This window comes from Harpegnathos saltator, unplaced genomic scaffold, assembly GCF_003227715.2.
Source record: "Harpegnathos saltator strain DR-91 unplaced genomic scaffold, Hsal_v8.6 scaffold462, whole genome shotgun sequence".
Taxonomy (NCBI): domain Eukaryota; kingdom Metazoa; phylum Arthropoda; class Insecta; order Hymenoptera; family Formicidae; genus Harpegnathos; species Harpegnathos saltator.
The window spans coordinates 690489-710392 of record NW_020230275.1 but is presented as its reverse complement, the minus strand read 5'-3'; the positions used below and the strand labels follow the sequence as shown (position 1 = coordinate 710392).

Here is a 19904-nt window from a genome sequence, read left to right as displayed (position 1 = left end):
TAGAAGCGAATGCAAAGTTAGTTGCACTCGTCGTCTGAAAGTCGAACTGGAAGCACTGCAAATATCATTATCAACAAAGTCAACGAGTGACTTTTCCGACAACCTCTGTATTATCGTCCGAATAGGGGTAGGCAACCCGTCATACTGACCTACATGTTGATGTTGCATCCTGTACAGGAGATTCGTTCGCGCTGTTCCGTCGCAGCCATTTCGATTTTAGGTGCGATAACGTGCGACTTGTCGAGAATGCTCGAGGCCTGCGATATTTACAAAGAAGTCAATCAACATTACTTCTCCGCGACATTCTCTCTCTCTCTCTCTCTCTCTCTCTCTTTCTCTCTCTCTCTCTCTCCCTCGCTTTCTCGCTTCCCGCGAGTCTCTCTCCTCTTCGCGAGACGCGACCATTTCTCCCCGATTCGTTGTAATTGCGGTAAAGCCGCTCGGACATCGAATTCCTTTTTTTCCAATTTGCTGGGAGCCGGCAAACTGCTGCCGCTGGTCAGAAATTGGAAAAAAAAATTTGATGTCGGCGGGCTATGAAAAATTGAAAAAAAAGAGCGAGAGAGAGAGAGAGAGAGAGAGAGAGAGAGGAGGGAGGAGCACAGAGAAGGAAAGAGCGGAGCGCTGCGCGCATAGAAATAGGGTTTCGTTGGGAAATAACAGTTTGACCGTAACACGATATGCGAATCGTGCGCACAAGTAAATCTCAACTCACCATTAACAACGTGCACCTTTATTGTACTGGGATTCGCGTTGCTCGGCTCGCACGTGTAGTGACCGGAATCGCTCGGCACGGCTTTCTGGATCATCAGGCGACTCGTTGTTTCGGGACCTTTCTCCGTGACAAGACTGATGCCGCCGCGCGGCGAGTCGAAATTGATAACCTGCACAGAATCACGGTACTGGCGTTTTCGCTTGAACGAGCTCGTGCAACAGTGTGTACGTGTGTGTGTGTGTGTGTGTGTGTGTCGCGCACATCACACATTCTCTCGCGATTAATTGAAAGTGACACGCAGCTAGCGAGGGCCAGTCACGGAGAGACATCAAATTTACATACCGTACGCGCACACGCACACGCATACACATATACACATATACACATATACGCGCGTACAGTCTCGTTGCGGTGATATTCGCTGCAGCGGTAATGACATTCGAGATGAGACGAGACAAAATGCGAATTGAGTCGCACCGATAGAGGCGCATCGGTCGAGCGAAAAACGAATGGCACTCGTATCGAGTGCGAGAATTTCACTCCCGCGGGCATCGCGAACAATCCTTGCCGACGACAATACGAAAAGTGTCGGCCGCCGAATAAATGACCGATGGCAGTTTGGTTTCGCAGGCGGCCGTATCTGAGGAGCTCGAGTAGCTTACGCCCTCTATTGCCCCCATCTCGCGACTTGCGACCTGCGACTCGTCACGCGAATTAGAGACATCGGCCGCCTGAAATTTTGCCAACGGAACTCCTCGGAGAACAGAGACGGAGGGATGATATAGCTCCGGGGGCTGCTCCTCGCGCGCCCGTGATACCGGAAATAAAGGCTAACTCCCGTCGCGCGCCTTTTGATTCGCGTTGCCTAAATATCGAACATGTAAGCGGACGAGCGTGCGCGCGCGCCGTATGTGCGCGCCTCATCCGCAATCATTCTCTCAAAGACGCCAGGGCGCCTGTTTTCTTACATTTCCTTGGAATCCCCGCGCTCTTCTCGACAACGTAATGACGCTCCTTTTGGCGGAAGATAAAAGGCACCGCCTTTCTCTCCGAGCTGCGAGCTAAAGAATAGCACGAGCAGAACGCGTGTATATATATACATATATATATATATATATATACCGTATTCTTCCGTATTCCCTTTGAGGATAGATACACGTAGCGCGGCACGCCACCCCCTCTCCCTTCTTCCACCCCCCCGCCCGCTCTCGCCACCTGCCCGCGCAGAACGTAAAATATCCACGGCGTTTCTTTTCTCGTCCGCTTTTTTGCTTTTTGTTTTCGCCGCTGCTCCCTCTTTCCTTTTCTCTCTCGCCCTAAGGAGAGAGAGAGAGAGAGAGAGGGAGAGAGGTAACGCGCTACCGCCCGCGCCGCTGCGCTCGTTCGGCAAGGAGGAGGTGAGGAGGGAGGAGGGGGAGAGCTATCGTTTTTCGTCCGCGCGCGCATCGCCTTACGGAATAAATGATTATCCGCGAATCGAAAGAGCCGCCGAGAATTAATCGGGAAATAATTTCGTTCTGTTGGCTGTTGCGCGCGCGCGCGCGGCCGATCTTCTATTTCGCGCGTTACTTTGATCAACGTGGCCGATAGTACCTCGCGAAAATTACGTTACCTGCCGTTTCATTCCAGTAAAAGCACACAGCCGGAACGAGAGTTCCGCGTATACCTACGATCTAGATATATGTGTGTGTGTGTGTATGTTGTGTGTGTGCGCGTGTGTATGTATATATATATATATATATGTATACAGCGACCGATGGCGTAGCGATCTATCGGCAATCGGCCGAGAAATTACTCTCTTCTCCTTCCTCCCCTTTTTTATCGAAGCTCGCGCGCGAGTTTTTAATACGAGCGCGTTATCCAGCCGTCTCATTAGCGCGTGCGGAATAATCTCCGCTCAGCCGAGATCAAAAGCGGAATTACAAATATTGGTTTGCGAAGGAAATTTTTAAATTATCCCATCATCGCGAGAGTGAGAGTGAGCGAGAGAGAGAGAGAGAGAGAGAGAGAGAGAGAGAGAAACAGCGCGACGTGACGCATTGCCGCAAAGCGTTCCGTCGCGGAATCATTTTAACCGGTTCGTCAGTATTAACGTGTTCCTGCGCAGCGCAAGCCGTTCTTTGTGTCCCGCGAGATTTACGACGACTCTTGTTACACAAATGCGGGGTTAAAAGTGAGAGATGTATTTTTCCTTCGAATCGAGGAAGTGCGCGTCGATAGACTGCATTGATCGAGTGTGCGCTTTTACTCGACGCGCGCGCGATAAAGAGCAGCGACTGTACACGCCGATTTTTAACTTCTTAGTCCGCAGATTCGCGGATAATTCGGGGAAAACAGGAAGCGAAGAGTATGGAATTTGGGAAAGAAACGGATCGTTGCGAGGATTATGATTCCTAATTGAAAAAAAATTAGGCGATCGAGATCACTCACTGAGAGAGGTGGGGAGCCCATGAGATTAATTTTAAAGCCGACCCTGTCGACCTATTATTCCGTCGGCAGCCATGTAAACTCACGATCAACGATCTTGAAAAATAACCGCTAAATCACAGCCGAGAGGACCGTCTTTTCCCGGCGTACCTTGTTATTCAAGCTTCAGCCGGGATCCATTGTGAAATTTTTACCGTGACCCAGTTTACAAGCGAATCTCCCTCGTTAACAAGAATTTAGGGATCTCCCTCTCGCGTCTGCGGCGAATCTTCGTGGAAAGCCGACATGCTCGAGCGGTCCATTCGCGGCGGAGCAGCGCACTCACCTCCCTGTTATGACTCCAAATCATCATCGGCGGTGGCTCGGGGGCGAATTTTACGATACATGTCAGGTTGATGGTGCTGCCCTTATTGACGAAGAGGTCTGGTCCTCCAACTATGATGGTTACCGGCTCTGAAACAAGCACGATTTGAGTCTGGCTTGAGCCGCTACTGACCACTCGACAGTCGCGCGCATGTGAGGTCGGTTATATAACCAGTTCACTGGTAACGACTCATATATGAAAGGGAGAAAAGTGCCGCAATTGATAATGACTCATAATATATGAGCACCCTGAATAATTCTGCCAATTTTCAACGGATCTGCATCAAACTTGATACATCCATTTTTTGCGTCGCTGATTATGAATCCGGAATCAAATTTGGAAAATTCATAATGGCGGGTCCAACATGGTGGCACGTGAATATTCAAATTTGTCAGGTTTGGAAGAATTTATTATTTATTAAGATTTTCATATGCCCATTTGATTTTGCATGAAATCTTTATAAGGGATTTTTGGATTGCTGGGGATAAATCCGGAGTCAAATTTGAGAAATTCATAATGGCGGATCCAACATTTAAATACTCAAATTTATCAGATTTGGAAGAATATTTATTAAGATTTTCATATGCCCATTTGATTTTGTATGAAATCTTTACAAGGAATTTTCTGGAATGCTCATGACGAGCCCGGAGTTTAAATTTCAAAATTCAAAATGGCGGATTTAATATGGCGGCCTCAAGTAACTAATTTTATCATTCCACTATGGAGAAAATCATATTCGATATGTTCATGTTTTTTCATGTTTTTCAGTCGAAATTGCAAAATTTAATATGGCAGCTTCTGATGACTAACGGTATTCCATCATGGATACTCTTACCCCCATTAGCGGGTGAAATATGTTGAAGAAAACTACTCCATCGCCGAATGATTCCGGTGGAAATCTTGGATTTACGACAACCATTATTTGCGATCAACGAAACGTATCGAGTTTAATACATACCAATAATGGAATATTAAAGTTAGCTGCTTGAAACCGTCAGATTGGATCTATCATTTTGAATTTTGAAATTTCAACTCTGGATTCGTCACCAGCGATCCAAAAAATCTTTATAGATAAGCTTTATAGATAATCATGTAAAATACGAAATTATTCGTTCTCACCAGTTTTGGTAAAAAACGTTGACTTTGGGTCTACCAGTGAGCTGGTTAAATGACGTAACCGCGCACGGGCGCGCGATATAAATCTCTCGCCGTATATTCGATATTTTTATCGCGTCACACAGCGTGCGCGCACGCGCGCGCGCGCACGACGCGACGAACTCGTCTCTGCAAGCCAGTGGTGGGCGAGTTTTTGGGTCAAGCCGCGTCGATAAGATCCACTCTTCTCTCTTTGCCTTGGCACGGCCTGCTTAAAGTATCACGCCGGTCATTAACGGGATATCTTCGCGGATATATCACCTCGTACACGCTTCACTCGAGTGTAAATGCACGGAGCACACGGGACGCGACTTCGCCGTTCTTTCAGAGATGCTTACTCGGTGCTTCCCGGAGGAGCCGTTGCCGTTATACGGCGCACATTTGAAAGTTAAATGGATTTTTGAAAATCCAACTTTACGGCCCGACATTACCGAGAATCTTAATTAAAGCGTTTTATTATCCGACAGATAATGGAAAAATACGCAGCCCGATCAGGTTTTCTCCGACGGAGAAGTAACCGCTGAAATCGGAGGTCTTCCGGTATTTTCTGTGTTTAATTATAATTAAATGATTCTCAGGAAGGGAAGAGACTCTCCGAATTTCTCTCAGCGCCAGCTGAATTCGTTACCGTTGCACGAAGACTTCTCATCGTTCGCAGTTCGTTTTGACTGTAAGATGTTTATATTATATACATCCTCCTTCTTTCTCTCGTCTCTCGACGGATATAATTTCTCAAGTTATATTACATCCGTAGGGACGTTTGAGTCTCGGATTCTCGCGACGTTAGCGGTGAATTTATATATCGTCCCAAATAAATACGTCTCTTCTAACGAAGTGAAGCGGGATCCGTAGCTGAAGTTCCTGCGAAGTGAAAACTTTAGTTCCGAAAGGAAATTACAAGTTCGCGACTTTCGCAGGTAAGATCGTTAGCGGGAACAATCGCGCGCGCGCGCAGGTAGAAGCGAGCGAACGGGCGAATCGGTAGTGGACTTCCCCCTCTGTCCCCACACCCCCTCACCTTCTACATTGCCCGTTTCAGCGATCGCCGGTGGTAATTTTGAGAGTCAAGTGTTTTCTTTGGAACGTAACTTTGGCGTAACTTCTTTTCGAAAGTGCATTAATATCTCATGCGAGAGAGAGAGAGAGAAAGAGAGAGAGAGAGAGAGAGAGAGAGAGAGAGAGAGAGAGAGAGAGAGAGAGAGAGAGAGAGAGAGAGAGAGAGAGAGAATCAATTCGCTTACCGACTATAGTTAGGTACACGGGATGACCGATGGGCGGGGTCGTTGATATTTGGCACTCATAAATCCCGGAGTCCTTGCGCTGAGGATATCGTATCCTCAAGGTCCAGTCCTCCGTGTGAGGGTAATGTAGTGCCTCGAAACGTTGATCGCTGGTGTAGGTGTAACGACCAACCGTCAGCAGGTGTATATCCCGGTGTCTGACCCAGGAAACCTGCAAGCAGAGAAAGACTTTTCTACCTCACGTCTTTCACATCGCGCGTTCGATCGTCGATTACTCTCGCGCGAGCTGCAACTCTTTCCCGCGACCAATCAGATAATCAGCGATAGGACGACGGTTGTCAGTCGCCGACGTTGCGTTGGCGATCGACTGACTCAAGGAGTTCGGAACGCACGGCTGTTCCGCGCGAAAAATGAAGGACGATGAGACTCGTCGCTAAACCACGCGTGACAAGCCTGTTCTTCTCAGCCGAACTCGGCTTCGGAAACTTTGGTTTTAGTGATAAGGTTGGTAAGCCTTAAACTAACTTAGACACGTTCCGTAGTTGATCAGCTGATCACGCTTGAACGTTCACAGCTGATTCTGTTTACACTCTTGATTCCAGCTATTAATTTTGCAATATTATCAGGGGTATGCAAAGGTTTCCATCATTTTTAAGGCAATTTTTTATTAATTTTTTTATTAATATTATTATAAATGACATAGTATTTTTAATCAAAATATTTTCCGGCTATTATCTACTTTTTGCCATCTTTCAGGCAAAAGATGGAGACTACGATGAAAGAAGCCGTTGCTCTTAGAATGAATCAAGTTATCGATGAATTGTTGCGCTTACTCAGCATTGCGAAATCATGTACTAGAAAAATTGTGCTGCATAGAACGAAATAAGTGAAAATCCGATGGAGCAATATTTAGGGAATATGCTGGGTGTGATAGGACTTTCCATTATAATTCTATTAAAGTTTCTCAAATCGTCAATGCAACATGGGGCAACATTGTCGTGCAAAAGAATGACTTTGTTTTGCTTGCAAAATATGGCCGTTTCTCGATCAATTGCCCATTCAACTGCCTCAATTGTCGACTATATAATTCTGCGGTGATAATTTTTTAACAGCTTATAATACAGTACTTTTTGCATGTTCCACCAGATACACAGGAGGACCTTATGACCATAGATATTTCGTTTTGGCTATGACGTAGAGGGTTTTCCGGGATTTACTCACCATCTTTTGCGATTAGGATTGTCATAATAAATTCATTTCTCGTCTCCGGTCACAAAAAAGTATTTGTGACTTGCAATTGAATAGCGAAAGGCAAATAGTGACTCGGCTAGCAATAGCGTTCTCAAATAATTTATGGGTAATCCATTTTCCTCCCTTCAAAATTTTCCCCATCTCATGCAAGCGTCGAATTACAGTGCTCTGATTAACGTGTAATCTTTTCGCAAGTTCTACACTCGACTGAGTTGAATCTTCTTGCAATAACACTTCCAAGTTATCCGAACTTATCTCTTGCGATCGCTTGACACGCTTCATATCGTCCAAGTCAAAATCACCATTTTTAAAGCGCCCAAACTATTCACGACATGAACTTTCAGCTATCGTTCCTTCACCATAAGTTTCGCAAATGATTCTGGTTGCTTCGGCAGCTGTTTTGCGCTGATAAAATAAAAAATGCGTACAATGACGAATGTACGTCTTATCAACTTCCATCTTCATACATATTAAAAATGTTTATATCAATGAATATGACTTATTACGCATTAGTTTCTACGCAGGTTGGCTAATACTGACATAACCTAACAAAAATGCGTCGCAGCTTTCATGTAAATAATTCACAATGCCTTCTATACGTAAACGATGGAAACTTTTGCATGCCCCTAATAGATAGAGAAATGGATAGATTTTGTATTACTTATTATGTTGATGATTGATCAGTTGATCAATTGTGGAACCGATCCATGTTATTTTAAAGCCTACCAACCTTATAACTAAAAGCAAGATACCAAAATCGATTTCGGAACGCAAACTATAACCCTTTCCCTGTTCCTGCCTCTGCAGGCGGAAGATGCAATCTAGTTCGGCTAAGAAAGAACAGACCTAATTCGAGTAATTACTCGGAAGAAGGAGCTAGGGTGCTTTCGCGGCTTTCGCGTTGTGGGACGAAGCGGAGCGTGTGATGTGGATGTATCGCGGGTAGAGTGGGATATCACGTAGGTCACCGCCGCGTGAGGAACCAACATTATATATCCGTGTAGCTGTCGATATCAGGCGTTGCCGGCGCCTGCCGGCGTATTTATCTATCTTGCGATGAAGCCGGGGGCTCGCATAATACATTGTTTGATAAACATAAATTGAAAGCTTATTTGCTCGCCGCACCATTGCCGTCGTCGTCGTTGTCTCCACTTATTATCCCCTCCCCCCTCCTCGCCCTCCACGATGTTGCGTTTTTGTTATTAAATGCGACAGAGCGTATGTCTCATAAATAGGACGATGTTGCTTACCATCCAGCGACAAACCACTGCGTTCCGGACGGGAACGGAACGCCGGCAACGTTAATAACGACGTTACGCGCGGAGTTTAGTCGATACGGATCCACCAATTCCGACCAGGAGGAGGAGGAGTGCGCTTCTGTCGAAAAGCTGAATACGCGAATAATAACGAGGTTCTCACTCTCTCTTTCTCTCTCTCTCTCTCTCTCTCTCTCTTTCTGTCTCTCTCTCTCTCTCTCTCTCTCTCTCTCTCTCTCTCGGAGACGATTGGCCATGTTAAAGGATAAAACGGTGTTGCGCGCACAATTGCCGAGAAATGGACAACGTTCGTTGAAATCTCAATTTGCCGTTGCCTACCGCGACCTCATGGAGACGCAACGCGTGTCGCGCGGGTAAACGATAGCGAAATAATTAACTACCGCCTGTTCAAATAATTAATTACTCCCTGTCCTTTAATTCCGGATGATATTAGCGCGGCTCCATTGCCGCGCCGGCCGGCCGAATCGATCGAGTTGACGCGCCGTGAGCGAAAGAGAGAGAGAGAGAGAGAGTGAGCGAGAGGGGGGAGGGAGGGAGGGAGAAGGATGAAGGGAGATCGAAGTTTCATCTCGTCTCTCGCATGTTTTAACTCTTACACGCGGACTATGAGCACTCGGTGCATATATATTTTGAAAAAAAGAATTCAACACTTTAATGGCAAATATGATTTATGAAATGGAGGAAAAAAATTCTAATAATAAAAATCCTAATATTAATATTGTCGGAGTTATGAACAATTGTTTATTTTAATTAAAGCAAGTCACCTACTCGCTTCTGGTACCTACAAAATTTATAGAAGTTATTCTCAACATGTCTCCTCCTCCTATTCCTTCACATCTTCGTACCATAAAATTGCGAACTCTTTCAAAAATTCCCGCCATTGTTCGAACTATTCGACAGGCATTTTGTATTCTCCGATGCAATTCGTCTATGTCACTTATTCCCAAAAAGCCCAGGGGATCTAAATTGGGACAGCGAGGTGGCTATGAGACTGACTATCCCGTTCTATCCGCCCTACACCGAACGATCGATTTAGACGAATTACACCAGAGGATACAAACTGTTTGTTAAACAATTAGAATAAAGTTAGGAATTTTTGAAAGACAGTCCGCAATTCTATGGTACGAAAATGTGAAGCGTGTGTAGAAATATGGGAGGAGGACATGTGGAAAATATTAAGTGTATAAATGAATAATCCAAACTTTCTTAAGCGGCTAAAAAATTAAATTTCAAATGATTAAATTTTCCCATTCTTTACGCTTTTACGGTTATGTAGCGCTGACATATAGCTATTAAAAATTACATTTAGTATGACGGAAGACTCGATATAACCTCAAAAATTATTCAGTTCAATAGTCAAAAATGGCAACAGATAATGCATATCCGACATTGCATTCTTTACAAATTCCAACAAGGAAGAAATGCTGCAAGAGCATGCGAATTGATTTGTTTCTTTCTTGGTGAAGATGTATCGTACGATGTGTGTGCATTTTGGTTTAGACGGCTTAAAAGCGGTGATTTCAGTATGAATGACAATAAGTGTCCTGGAAGTCCTCGGAAGTGTGGCAATAATGATTTGAAGTAACTACTCGCTGAGAACAAAAGATTCAGAACAAACGAGCTTGCAGAGCAGTTAGGAATAACGCAACAAACTATTTTCAAATACCTGCACGAGATGAGGAAGATTCAGAAAGAAGGAAAATGGGTATCCCGCATGAACTCACTAAAGCCAACAAAAATCAACGAGTAGCAGTGTGTCTTTTTCTTCTCAATAAGCAGCAGAAAATCTTTCTTTCTTGTGGAAAATTGTTACGGGCGATGAGAAGTGGATACTCTATGACAATCCGGAACGCAAAAAGTCATGGGTAAATCTCGGCGAACCATCAACATCGGTCGCAAAGCCAAAATACTTCGGAAAGAAGATTCTGCTTTGCATTTGGTGGGATATGAAGGGCGTGATTTATTATGAGCTATTAAAACCGAATGAAACAATTATTGCAGACCGCTACCAATACCAATTAATCCGTTTGAGTCAAGAATTAGGACGAAAATGCCAGTATAGAGAAAAAGGAGAACGTCTTGTGAAATTGTTGTATGATAACGCTAGGCCACACTTTGCTTCTACGACAAAAGACATCACAATGAGTCTTGGCTGGAACGTCTTGCAGAACCCGACGTATTCGCCGAACATCGTTTCTACCGATTACCACTTGTTCCGGTCGATGCAACATGCCTTGTCTGATACGCACTTCAAATCAGTGGATGAGATCCGAAAATGGCGACTTTGATGACTTTATCGTGTTCAGACACAACATTTTTCCGACATGGAATTCAACAGCTGCTTGAAAGATGATTTAAAATTATAAAAAACAACAGTGAATGCTTTGATTGGCAAATTTATTTTTTTTTTTTAAATAAACCTTGAATTTTGCTGAAAAATTTGATTTCATTTGTACACTTAATATTTTGTTAAGCTTTATGAGGCGAATAGGTCATTTGCTTGAATTAAAATAAATAATTGCTCCAAACTTCGATAATATGAACTTTTCGACTCTTCACTGTTCGACTCTTCACTATCGACTTTTCACTGTTTATTACTTTTTCCTCCATTTTGTGAGTACCATCCGCTCGTAAAGTTTTTTAAACTCTTTTTCTAAAACATCCTATATATTTCTGTGCTTGTCCGTTTCGATTATGCCAGCGTAAAAATCCGTCGAGTCGCTGCTTGAGAAGGCGATTCTCCTTCACAGGCGAACCCGTTCGAGCGCGATCGTCGGCCGGGATGGATACATTTTTCCATGGCGGTGTTCCAAGAGCTTATCCGCCGACAGCCAAGATAACTCAATCTGAAAGTTGTACAGGATGTTCATCCGATTGTTCTTTTGTCTTTATTCGCAGTGAAATAATAGCGCCGCTGCCCGATCCTCGCCTCGCTGCGATGGACGAGTCCTGATTTCGATTGCAATGTCCGCAATGCGCACTACCCTCCGCGCGAGATCTCGTTGGCGTTTTACTGTTCAGCGAGGATTTCGAACGAACGAGTAAACGAGGATTTTCGTCGAGCCAAGAAACGCACGATGCTTTTCTGCAGCAACGTCGAGCATGCTTGAATATAATGACAGAGATTATTCAACAATTGCATCACGCGGAATTTCAGCGTTTCTTAACCCTCCCCACTCTCTGCATCATTTTTCGTCTCACAAACTTTTCCTCTTCGAAAATTACATAACACGTGGAATTATTCCTCTCCCCCTCAAATGACAAATAATTTTAAGGCATAAAATGTCAAATGTTTTATTTTACAATTTTGATTAGTGGTAAAAGTTTGTGTATGTTTTCAAAAGACAAAAATATTTAAGGACATAAAACCAACATTTCGACTGTTATTAATACATATGATATAAAACTAAATTAATTTTATAAAATGTAATATTTTTAGGTGTAAAAATTAAAATTTAGAGAAAAAGGTATTTAATGTTTCAGACATATTATAAAATTTATAGACACCGACAAAGGTCTATAAATTTTATAATATGTCTGAAATATTAAATATTTTTTTCTCCAAATCTTAATTTTTATATCCAAAAATATTACATTCAATAAAAATAATCTAGTCAAAACTTTCAGGGGAAAAACTCCTTTTGCAATACGCAAACAAATTGAAAATTACACAAATAAATAGTTTTATATTCATTCTCACGGAGAACTTACATATAAGATTTTAATGAAAAAATTGTATTATTTTTCTTAGTTTCAGATTGAGGAATATGTGTGTCAACTTTGTCGACATTTTCTTCATCTATTTACTTCACGCCTTTCTTCTTTTTAAAATTACGTGTCCTTTACTCTTCTGCCTCCCCTCCGCCCGCACAGAACATTACACAAGCTAGTAGACCCTCCCCCTCCCCTACTCGTGACATAATCGTTGAATAACTCCACACAGCCATCATTCACGTATTATGAAAATGTCCTTTGCGGTCAACAATTGCACTCGCAACGTTGCATGTCGCTTTGGGACGAGCGTGGAAAAATCGGTAAAATGTCCAGTCGCGCGCGTTTCCCTCTTGCCCTCTTTCCCGTTCGACATTCCATTTTATTTTTCAAGCGACACGGGAGAAAGTATTCGCGCGCGATCGCACGCGGACTGAGGCCGACAATGCGCTCTCCGAATCATTTGACGGAAGCTTCGATGTATTAACCGATCGCGTACAGGGTGACGTCCTCTCGACGGGAGTGACGTCGCCATGGAGAGATTCGTTTTGTCCTGGCTCGTCCTGCATCCGGCACCTGCGCCAGCTGGGGCTCTCGAGATGACACGGCTGTGTTATTGGCATTAGCGTTGCCGGGGCTGAAAGCCAAACAAAATCTATCCATCCCGACGCGGCCGTCGACGGGGGTTACCAGCGGCTGCAGAAGAACGGGGCGCGAGGAGGACGGAGCCGTCGCGCAACTGTATTGTGCGCGTGTCTGACACGCCGCGCGAGTGTGAAATCGGCGTTTTCGCAGGTCGGAATCGATCCCATCGATCGGACCGCGCGCGCGGCTGCCTTTTGGTCGCGATTGTATTCGCACCGCGCCCCGCCGAAACTCGTCTTTGCGCTCTCTCTTCCTCTCTCTCTTCTCTCTCTCTCTCTCTCTCTCTCTCTCTCTCTCTCTCTATCGCAGGGTATTTCGCTCGGAACGAACGAACGACGCGAATAAATCAGTTGCTCGGTGCTTCACGTTGAAAGCGCTCCGTGCACTCCGCGCGCGCATGGAAACAAAAGTTCGCCCGTGTTCGCGGAATTGTTGAATTAAATTAGAGTTGTAATATCAGGGCGCGCGCGCTCGCACATACACAGACACACACGTGCACACATACGCAATACACGACGTGCGGAACTATGAATTAAAACAAAATTTGAACATCGAAGAACAAGTTATGGCCCTCAGGCGGGCGTCACACGCGCGCATATTCGCATTTGAGCTTCGCCCGGGTGGTTCGCCTGGTAATAAAGGGTTCAAAAGCCGCGCGCGGCTCTGTGTCACGTTCCCAGATTCGCCCGTGCGAGCTGTGTCGTGATGCGGTCGCCGTTGTGTGACGTCACGATAGAGATTCCGCATTGTCCTATCTCAGCGGCGAATCGCGCCACTTGCGCCGATCCTCGAGATGACGCGCATGTGTCATTGGCATTAACCGCCGCATTGTTTAGCGAAATTCAGGCGAAACCTCCGCATGGCGACGCTGCGCGGCGCTATGCTCGGGCTATCTCCCCTCCCCCCGCTCCTCTCTCACATCACTCCTCGCTGGGCGTCGTACGCGCTCGTACGAGCGCGTGATAACGGTGACACGCAAATACGGCCGCAACAACGCGTCGTAAGAGCCCGAGACGTAGCGATACGTAAGAATTATGTGTCGTCGGAGAACCATGCGCTCTCTCTCTCTCTCTCTCTCTCTCTCTCTCTCTCTCTCGTGCTCGCCTTTGTGCTTGCGACGCCATTACGCTCGCGTTTTCCGCCGCCCGCGGATACGCACAGTGTCCCGGCGTCGGTTTGAATTAGCGTTTCCCGTTGCAGACCCGTTGTCCTCCACGATAATGAAATTTTTCCCTTTGACATCGAGCGCGCGGTGTGTAGCAAGCTCGGCGAATTTAACAGAGCGCGCGATACGGGGAGCTCACCGATGGGGAATCGGTACGGGGCGAACAAGGATGAACTACCGGAAACGTCCAGATTGCCGTGAATTTTGGCAGGAAGACTTCAAAGGATGTACAACTAGTGTCCTCAAGCGAGTTTCTGCGGGGAACAACGTTTAATGTCAAAGATGGTACAATAAAATTACACGTCGCCATTCGTGCCGTTAGCTAACCGAAAAAGTCTGTGCGGTTAGGTTAGGTTAGAAACTAAACAAGAGCAGAAATTTTCAGAAAAAATGTTACAATTCATGCATGAAAAAATAATTGATAATCCTGCGTTAACGGAGGGTCCTCCTGAACGTGGTGCATTTTTAAGCGGTTCATCGCCAGGAGGAAATTTTTTAAACCACTTCTGCCCTCAGAGACCGTTCTTTTAGCACATTTTCTTCAAACGCTACGCGCATCTTATGACGCGCTTCTGCAGTTTTTCACCCGAGTTTAAGTTCATTCTAGACATTTTAAAAGAGTTCAGACATTTTAAAAGGTTGAATAACTGCAAACTAAGAGACCATACTGCAGCGAAAATTCACCAATTAACTCACGCAGATCTGCGCTGTATGATACGCACAAACACGCGCGCCCGACGATCTCAACAAGATTCGACGACTCATTGTATCGAACTCAAGCAAAAACCGCTTGAACTTTTTTCAAGATCACCTAACATTTTGCCAGATGAGAATATCTGTTAAATCTTCGATAAATGGATGAATCTACGATATACTATTAGCTGTACAAATGAGTAATCCAAACTTTTTTAAGCGGCTAAGAAATTAGGTTTCAAATCTTCCCGCTTTTTTGCAGTTATGTAATGTTGTCATATAGCTATTAAAAATTACATTTAATATTGCGGAAGACTCAACACAACCTAAAAAATTATTCAGTTCAGTACAACCAAAAATGGCAACAGATAAAGTGCATCTTCGACCTTGCATTTTTTACGAATTTCAACAAAGAAAAGATTCCGCAGGAGCATGCGAATCGATTTGTTCCTTTCTCGGCAAAAGTGTTGTATCGATATACGATGTACATTTTGGTTTAAACGGTTTAAAAGCGGCGATTTCAGTCTGAGTGACAAAGAACGTCCTGGAGGTCCTCGGAAGCGCGGCAACAATGATTTGGAGCAACTGCTCGCTGAGAATTTAGCACAAAACGCAGAAAGAGCTTGCAGAGCAGTTAGGAATAACGCAACAAACTATTTTCAAATACCTGCACGAGATGAGGAAGATTCAGAAAGAAGGAAAATGGGTATCCCGCATGAACTCACTAAAGCCAACAAAAATCAACGAGTAGCAGTGTGTCTTTCTCTTCTCAATAAGCAGCAGAAAATCTTTCTTTCTTGTGGAAAATTGTTACGGGCGATGAAAAATGGATACTCTATAACAATCCGAAACGCAAAAAGTCATGGGTAAATCCCGGCGAGCCATCAACATCGGTCGCCAAGCCAAATTACTTCGGAAAGAAGATTCTGCTCTGCATTTGGTGGGATATGAAGGGCGTGATTTATTATAAGCTATTAAAACCGAATGAAACAATTATTGCAGACCGCTACCAATACCAATTAATCCGTTTGAGTCAAGGATTAGAATGAAAACGCCTGTATAGTAGCAAAGAACGTCCTATAAAATTATTTCATGATAACGCTAGGCTACACATTGCTTCTATGACAAAAGACATCATAATGAATATTGGCGGAGACGTTTTGCAGCATTCAGTGTATTCACCAAACATCACTCCTACCGATTATCACTTCTTCCGATCGATGCAACATGCCTTGTCCGATTTCAAATCAATAGATGAGATTCGAAAATGGCTCGACGAGTTTATCATGTTTATCCAAAGACACAACATTTTTCCGACATGAAATTCATCAGCTGCTTGAAAAATGGCTTAAAGTTATAGAAAACAACGGCGAATACTTTGATTGACAAATTTGTTTTACTTGCTTTTAAAATAAACCTTGAATTTAGCTGAAAAACTTGGACTATTTATTTGTACATCTAATAAAAAGAATCCCCAGAAGATCCCGAAAAGATTAGTAAGGCCTCTCTGGGCAAAATAAAACGTTAATCAACATGTATTGCTATTGTTAAACAGTAAACGTTAAAAACAGGGACATATAGATTAAAATAAATTTTTAAGCAGTATATTCACAGAAAATGAAACGTATTCAGTATATTCATCAGATAAACAAGTTAAGTTCCATATAAATATCAAACAGATATTATGTATTCCCAGCGTTTTCACGAATAGCTTTTCAAAAGACATTGCCAACAGCGAAACAATATGTCATTATCAAACTGTTTTCCATTGACACATAGCACCAGTCAAAGCACTATTGTCTGCGACCGTAACACAATGGCCACATTTTCCACGCTTGTGATATCGAAACCTTTCGCATATATCATGAAACTCTTTCAAAACCATCGGCCACTTATGAGTTTAGCGAAATCGCCACCTCAATATTAGTCCGAGTTCCCTCATCCAGTGCAATGTAGTTATCCTATGCTCCTTTAACTTAAAGCCCAGTGCTAAGGCAGTATCATCTTTTCGCGCATCTTGACAAATAATTATTATATTTGTGCGCAACTAATAATTACTCGTAGCTATTTCGCTCTGAACTAAGCAAAAGATGACACACAGGTTTAAACTGTTTATTAAATCTTTGAGTAAGCAAATGCATCATTGCAGTGGGGGTAGACTTTTTCCGGATCTAATCTAATATTATATACAGGATGTCTCGCGAGAAGTTGCTAAAACTAAGCAATTTCTTTTCCATGACTTTAAAACGGATCTTAAGATCGTCCGCCTGAGGATCCGCAGTTTTACCTCCAGTTGTGGTATAAGCAAATCTGTGCGTGTCAAAATGAGTAATTTGACGACGGAAAAAAAGATTTATCTTATCGACTGCTTCTTTTGTAGAGAAAAAGTATATAGTAATGCTTGCAGAGGGTTTCGTGCTAAATACGACACACATAAAATTACGAGCGGAAATACATTGAAAATGTTAGGATTCATTAATTATTTAAACTTAGGCGTTATGTCACTCTATTTTTGGCAATAAATCTGCACTAAAATAATTTTTCGTGTTGTTTTTAACAGAATTATGGACAATTTTATGCAGTATAGAACTACCCAAGATCGTAGACACGATCTGCCAGGTTCTTCTGTAGCTGTAGCTGTAGACAAAAGATATCGAAGAAATTAAGAATTATTTTGAACAAAATCCAAATGCTTCCATTCGGAAAGCTGCTCAAGCCCTTCAAATATTAAAAACAACGGTACGCAGGATTTTAAAATATTTGCTGAATATGCATCCGTATAAAATATCATCTCATCAATTGCTAACCGAACGCGCTATGTGAACAAAACGTATGAAATTTTGTAAGACAATAAATTAAATGTTTGAAGATGTAGATATTGATGAAAAACTTATAATTTATATGGACATGGCGCATTTCTGGTTAAATGGTTATGTGAATAAATAACGTTATCGATTTTTAGAAGTCGGAAAATCCTAACGTTTCTCTAGCTAAACTTTTACATCTACAAAAAATAACGGCATGAGCTACAAAGTTTTTACAAGTTTTCGTAAAAAAGTCGAGTTTTATACAAATTCAAATGGTTCGCTCGTATTATTTTCTTATGAAGAACATTTTTTTGTTGCTGCAACGATGCACCAGAAAAATGCAATTGCATTTTTATTTTAAATAGAATATCTTTGATTTTTTTATATAAGTTAATTCCTTAATACCCCGTGTAAAAAAATGCTGCCAAATATTTGTAGTGTAATAGTGGAACGTTCGAACATTTACTTTAAATCTAATCTAAAATATCTTATTAACTACTCATTTTTCCATCATCTTATCCTACTATTTTTTTATGCAGGATATTTTAAGGAATCTACTTATATACAAAAATCAGAGAGATTCTATTTAAAATAAAAATGCAGTTTGATACGACGAATAGTTTTAGAGTTCCTGGATTGTCGCATCTTACGTGCGTCAGCTTGTATATTTCGATCGTAGCTACTCTCCTCACTCTACCGCGTAAATCACTTATTTCGAGTATATTATTTAAAGCATCGGTAACTTGTATTTCTAAACTTTAGGAAATTGATTAAGTAAATAAAAAAAAACAAGCTATAATATAACATAAATAATGATATGAAATTCTATTTAAACATTTTTGACATATTAAACATCGTTATCGGTGGAAATCCATTCGAAGACACTCCTTTGACATCATTTGAAATATTTTTGCTAAAAGTCGTGGTGTGTCGGACGTTTTTGGAAATTCAGCCGGACGAACAATTTTGCAAGCGACGTCAGCGCGACGGACTCTCAAGTCGCGACAACACGCGGCGCGTCGTAACCGCAGCCTCTCCATCCGATCGCTCCTTTAATCAGGTTTTCACCGAACGAGGGGGAGACCGTGATTGACCGGGATGCCAGGACTCGCCAGTGGATTTCGCGCAGCGAGACGCTGAAAGGACGACAACGGTGCGCTCTGTGCGAACGCGCGGTGTGCTTTCTAATAATCTTGAGTGCGCACGCAGTGCGGCTTTTATTTCAGAAGACGGCTAAAACCCCACAGCGCGCTCCAAGACGCGCACCGGCAACAGTAATTTAGCTGAAACGAAGTAAAAGCGCGCAACGATGCGCACTTTGAGCGATCAAATTCCGGTCCGCCGTGGACTCGTGCATGCATGACGACTCATAAAACGCGGCACATGGCTGATTGCCAAAGGACTCGCACGGAGTAATTTCGTCCGCGAGACGCGCACCGGCCGTCTCTCAATGTCTTACAGCAGTTGCTCCTAGCAAAGTGAGCAAATAAACGGAGACGAAACAGAGGCATGAAAAGCGATATTAGGTGACCAAAAAGTTCGTGCGGCGTTTCTTTGAGTTTGTTGCAATGAGTTGTGGAATTTTGTTGAGACTCGTCGGGCGCTCGTGTTTGTGCGTATCATACAGCGCAGATTTGCGTGAGTTAATTGGTGAACTTTGGCGTGGCATGATTTGCGATTATTCATCCTTTTAAAATGTCCGTCGAGTCGAGTGAAATTCGAGCATGTTTGCTTTATGAATTTAAACTCGGGTGAAAAGCTGCAGAAGCACGTCGTAGGATATACGTAGTACTTGGAGAAGATGCGCTGGAAAACGGACTGCGCAGAAGTAATTTAAAAAATTTCCGCCTGGCGATGAATTACTTGAAGATGCACCACGTTCAGGAAGAATTACTATTGATAACGATATTTATAACGGAGGGTCACCAATTATTTATTCATATATCAATTATAACATCTTTTCTTTCTGAAAATTTCTGCCCTGTTTGATTTTTAGTATACAAACGAATACACGAACTTTTTTGACTTCCTGATACTAGAGAGAAAGGAAAGAAGAATATACAAGGTGCCCGGGATCTTTTGGAAACGAAAAATTGTGAAGATTGGTCAGATCAAACTGAAAAGAAAAGTTATGCGTCATTTCGCAATAGTTATTAATGATTGAAAATGGCCATATCTAGAGACTCTTTTAATTGGTAATTTGAAAATTTGCTCACTTATTTGTAAAATGGTAAAGGACTGTTTCGTTCAGAATGATCTAATCTACAATTATATTAGGTTGGTGCAAAAATAATTACGGTTTTTATCATTTTAAGTTTGGCGCTGATTTTTCTAATTATCGTTATTTTTTATTATAGTCATGTGATACATCATTGTAAACAATCAAATTGGCATTATTGATTTCAGCTTATGTCTATTCGTTTTCATTGTTTAATATTGTTGGATATAACCTC

The 19904-nt window shown here is 42.8% G+C and overlaps 1 protein-coding gene across 1 annotated transcript in view; it reads right to left on the bottom strand.

The window, feature by feature from the left end:
• LOC105184177 (defective proboscis extension response 8) overlaps window positions 1–19904 on the bottom strand; it is a 66682-nt gene that overhangs the window by 5211 nt on the left and 41567 nt on the right. Inside the window, exons 3-5 of the mRNA XM_011142767.2 lie at window positions 5903–6113; window positions 3468–3595; window positions 716–884 (exon numbers count right to left, since the gene is read on the bottom strand). Of these exons, the coding sequence (XP_011141069.1) occupies window positions 716–884; window positions 3468–3595; window positions 5903–6113 (508 nt within the window). The remainder of the gene's footprint in view (window positions 1–715; window positions 885–3467; window positions 3596–5902; window positions 6114–19904) is intronic.